Source organism: Rhincodon typus, chromosome 31 (assembly GCF_021869965.1).
Source record: "Rhincodon typus isolate 14 chromosome 31, sRhiTyp1.1, whole genome shotgun sequence".
Lineage (NCBI taxonomy): Eukaryota > Metazoa > Chordata > Chondrichthyes > Orectolobiformes > Rhincodontidae > Rhincodon > Rhincodon typus.
Window position 1 is genome coordinate 17,847,956 of NC_063362.1, and position 5,334 is coordinate 17,853,289.

Consider the following 5,334-nt stretch of genomic DNA (forward strand, 5'->3'; position numbering starts at 1 on the left):
CATTACTGCCCTGTCACCTTCAGTACACTGCATTACTGCCCTGTCACTCTCAGTACATTGCATTACTGCCCTGTCACTCTCAGTACATTGCATTATTGTTGTGTCACCCTTGGTACAACGCATTACTGCCCTGTCACCTATGGGCACTGCATTTCTGCCCTGTCACCCTCAGTACACTGCATTAGTGTTCAAATGTTTTCTGGTGGAACCAACCAAAATGTTCTTTTTCAGATGAACGGGGTTTAACAGAAGAGAAGGTTCTGCTCTGTCAGCATGAAGAATGTGTGGACAAACAGAGGGCCGTCAAGGTAAGGGCTCTTGTTCCTCCTTGTGACGGGCACATACACACTGCTATACTCACTCTCCCTCAAACGTGCACATGCACTTTCTCCCCTTCTCTTTTCCATTTCCTATTCTTGCTCTTTGCCTCTGTACCTTTCACTCATGCGCTAATTGGGTAATAAAGCATTTGTGCTTAGTTCAACCATGGCAAGGGCTCAGAAATGAATGGTTCTGTACTTCTGTTTTATAAGCAGTGTTGAGCTGGGCCTGTGAACATTTTTATGATCTGAGATTTTATGGGATTTATCCATAGCATTTTGCAATTATATTCTGTAAACCAGTGAAAATGATAAACCAGAGAATATGGCCATATCATTTTTGGGAGAAACAATAAGTTGAGATCTTGACTGTTGTTTGCTCATTTCCAAGGCAATGTTGTTGGAGAGGCAGGGAACTCCCCAGTGGCCTAGCCAACATTTCTCCTCAACAGTAGATTAACGAGTCATTGATTTCATTATGGGCAGAGCATCTTGCAGTGGGAAAAATGACTACTGTGTTTATCCAGTAACAAAAGAAGGACCGTACCAAGAAGTAATTCACTCAGTGAGAGCTTTGTGATGCCTAGACAGATGAATTACAGTACCATATCAAGGCATGGACCCCAGGAGTTTAGGGGTGGTGCAGTTAGCCCACAAACCAAGTGAGGGCAGCATCATTCCATTGATGCTGCTTGGCCTGCTGTGTTCATCCAGTTCTACACCTTGTTGTCTCAGATTCTCCAGCATCTGCAGTTCCGACTATCTCTCATTCCATTGACTCCCTGGACTGTCAATCTCTGTAAGGAAGGGTTAAACTTCTGGGGAGTTTTGCTGGAGATTTCGAGCAAAGTTCCAGGAGAATCAGTTTAATCTATTTATCTGTTGATTTATATTCAACCCCTGAGTGTCATTCACTTGGGAGGAGTATCCCTGGTCTCTGACCACTGCCTTAGGGAGAAGATTCAAGTGAAAGAACCTTTACCCCGAAGTTAAAGAGTTTTTCACTTTGTGAATATGAAACATTAACACACATACACACACACATACACACACACATGTGCACACACACGCACACACATACACACACACACACAAAAAACACTCGACCAAAGTTGATACAAAAGCTGGTGCAAACATCCTACCAATCAGAATTAGGCAAGATATGTACCTGGATCAATGGAAGTCAATGACACAACTACAACAGGAAAATGAACTGCACAGAATGGGACACCATCTCTTGCTTAGTGTACTTAATGAAATACAGCTATGGCAATCTGTATGGAAATAGCATGTTTTGTCAAATTCAAAGGAGCTAAATTCTACTCCAAGCGGGATGTCAAACAGTAATATTGCTTCATCCATTTTGCAAAGGAATCTCAGGAAATCCCTACTTTCAGAACACAATTTAATAGATATTGCTTACAGAGACTACCTCTTGGTTTGTTTGTCAGTTAAGATTTGTTTCATCAGCACATGAACTGAATTAGTTAAAATATTCCTGCATGTGTGTATTGTTGATCATATTGCACTGATGAGCAAAACTAAAGAAGTAAAATATACAGTTGCCAATGGCAGTAGCTCATTGTGAGGGACTTGTCTCCAACAACAGGTTGTGGGATCCGAACCGACCCAGGCAAATTGAAAGATGGAAGATACATGTAGTCCCCAAGACAACGAAGATCTGCAGAGCTATCTCAGAATTTTTAACTTCCTAACATCATATTGACCAAAAACAAACACATTGTGCAAGCTATCAAACCATTTGAGTTTGAATGCAAACGCCTGTCGCAAGTGTAATCCAAAATAGAGTGTGAAACAATTCTCTGCTGTTCCCTGGTACCAAAATAATTACCTCAGACAAACTGAGCAGAATGCAAATATTGCATTAAACTTACATGTAGACAATATGGACATTGAAGTGGGAGATGTCCTTAACATCTTTTGACCAGCCAAACCTCAGGAAGAAACAGCTGGTGATTCTTGACTGAAGGCACTAAGAAATATTTTCAAGGAAGGATGGATGGCTTGACATGATAAAAGAGCTGCCAGACACACTCAGATGATTTTAACCAAACAGCAAGGAACTAAGTATCTTGTGATGTATCTTGGACAATCTCAACCCCATTGCAGCTAATGGTGCAAGGTCAGGACATAAAGATAGGCTGCTAGCAAAGATGATATGGAATAGCTGAGGAGTTTCATTGGACAGCTAATTTTGTTGGGAAGACAGACTGAATGAGAGGTAAGTTTTGATGTCTGGAACATGGTCTGGGCATGAAAGATCCAATGGTGGAGGATATTATAAGATCAAGTAAAACTTTTAAAAAGGTTAAAGTAGAGAAATGTGTGTTGAAGTTCTCAGCTTTGGTTAATCCCTGTAATATGACATTAATCATATGGGGAGATGATGGCTGAGTGGTATTATTGTTAAATTATTAATCCAGAGACCAGGGTAATGTTCTGGGAATCCAGGTTTGAATCCCAGCATGGCAGATGATGGAATTTGAATTCAATAAAAATCAGGAATTAGCAGTGTAATGTTGATTGTCAGGAAAAACTCATCTGGTTCACTAATGTCCTTCCTTTAGGGAAGAAAACTGCTGTTCTTACCTGGTCTGGCCTACATGTGACTCCAGACCCACAGCAATGTGGTTGAATTTAACTGGGATGGACAATAAATGTTGAACTGGCCTGTGTCACCCACAACCTGTGAATGACTTTAAAAAGAATTATTTTTGGTGATGCATCGTATCCAAATCTTGGCAGTGGATTTTCCAGTGCAGGAGTATTAGTGATATTCCTTGTGAGAGAAAATGGGAACAGTTGACACTTGATGTATGGGAGGGAAAGAATTGAAGAGTGGTGAAGATCACATTAGTTGCTGAAATTTTGTCTCTTATTGATGCCGCTGACATGGCATTCTATTTGCCTAAGATCTCATGGGAAATGCTACATGATAGGAGTTGGGATGTCATGTTGCGGCTTTACAGGGCATTGGTTAGGCCACTTTTGGAATAGTGCAATCAGTTCTGGTCACCCTGCTATAGGAAAGATGTTGTGAAACTTGAAAGAGTTCAGAAAAGATTTACAAGGAAGTTACCAGCGTTGGAAGGTTTGAGCTATAGGGAGAGGCTGAATAGGCTGAGGGCTATTTTCCCTGGAGCATCTGAGGATGAGGGGTGACCTTATAGAGGTTTATAAAATCATGAGGGGCATGGATGAGGTGAATAATCAAGGTCTTTTCCACAGGGTAGGGGAGTCCAAAACTAGAGGGCATAAGTTTAAGGCACAAAGGGAATGATTTAAAGGGGACCTAAGAGGCAACTTTTTCATGCAGACGGTGATGTGTGTATGGAATAAGCTGCCAGAGGAAGTGGTGGAGGCTGGTACAATTACATCTGGATGGGTATATGAATAGGAAGGGTTTAGAGGGATATGGGCCAAATGCTGGCAAATGGGACTAGATTGATGTAGAATATCTGGTCGGCATGGACCGAAGGGTCTGTTTCCATGCTGTACAGCTCTAGGTAAAAGGGACTGAAAGCACAATACCAATGGAATGTTACATTGATAATCAGTCTTTGTGGGATAACGTCCATTTTACAAAATGTGTGAGTGAGAAAGAATGTAGATGTAGCTGAATTAAAGCAGAGAGGGAAAAAATATCTCAAAGGTTAGGTGAGAAGATAGTAGTTGCCAACTATTGGATTGTTTCACGAAAAGGAATGTCTCTACAGAAAAATTGTTACAGTGTCTAGAAGAAAGATGTCTTGCCATATTACAGAAGGAAATTGGAAGTTGTGTTTTTTATTCCAATCTACGTACCTATGTATAAATGTAACATTTTTCTTAAATGATAGGCAGTCTGTTAAATGCAGGTCTTTTTAACAGATATCTTCCAAATTACTCTGCTCAGAGATGTTGTTACCTCTGGAGCAGATGGGCTGTGAATCCGGTTTCAGAGGGAGAGACACTATCACTCTGCACAAGAACCCTCAGGATCGACTAGAAGATATCTTAACCAACCTATTCAGCGACATTACGACAGACCTCTGGAGCAGGTGGAACTTGAATCCTGGGCTCCTGCCCCTGAGCTAGGGACAGTACCACTGCACCACAAGATCCTGCTATCTACCAGAACAGTTCGAGATTTGGTTGAGAGCAGGTGATGCTCATTGGACTTTGCATTTATGTGATATTTTCTATAAGCTGTTATTGGTGCAGTAGTAATGCCCCTACTCTGAGCCAGGAGGACAGGGCCCAGGAACCACCTGCTCCAAAGGTGTGTAATAACATCTCTGAACAGGTTGATCAGAAACTATCGATTTGATTTTTGTTTAAGTTTCCTTTAAAACTTTGATTGAGGTTACAGTGCACATAGGGGGCTGTTATTCGGTTCAGTTTGGTTAACCTGCCCTGTTAAAGGAGGAAGAGCTGGGGTCTTATAGTCATCAATATGTCCAGGCAGAGACTGTGAAGGGGTTTGTATTCCCTGACTATCTGCCTCCCTTTTGTGGCTATGTCTGCACCGGGGTGTTCTTGGGGTGAGAACACATAAGGTGTCCACTGGTACTTTTTAAAGCTTTTCAGGATATGTGTGCATCAGGGAGCTAGGGGGCATTACTTCCTCCTTTGATGACATTGTGATTTGATTGCTGTTAGTTTTTTGTTGATTTTGTTACAGAGCCCCAGTTGGTAGGCTTTTTTTTTGTTTGTAATTAGGTTTATGTTTTTTGAATGGACTGGATTCTTGGTTAATTAGTTCTATTAAGAGAATAAGGAATGGGATCTTCCCCAGTGGGGTGTTGCCTGCTGCACATGGAAATGATTCAGAAGGGAAAGATGGGAACAGGTGTTTGTGCTAAACTATGGATTTACAGCAAAACCCTTGCAAATCCTTAAAAGGCTTTGCTGCTGCCTAATTCATTGTATGGATATCAGTCTATAGAACAAAACTTACAAAATTCTTACAAGTTGTGACATGGTGGGTGTAGATAAGATATTACAAAAACAG

General features: G+C 41.3%; 1 protein-coding gene across 1 annotated transcript in view; it reads left to right on the forward strand.

Moving 5' to 3' along the window:
• Positions 1 to 5,334, forward strand: part of plekhg5a (pleckstrin homology domain containing, family G (with RhoGef domain) member 5a) — an 84,091-nt gene that overhangs the window by 29,797 nt on the left and 48,960 nt on the right. The window contains exon 2 of the mRNA XM_048614883.1: positions 232 to 308. Coding sequence (XP_048470840.1) covers positions 232 to 308 — 77 coding nt within the window. The remainder of the gene's footprint in view (positions 1 to 231; positions 309 to 5,334) is intronic.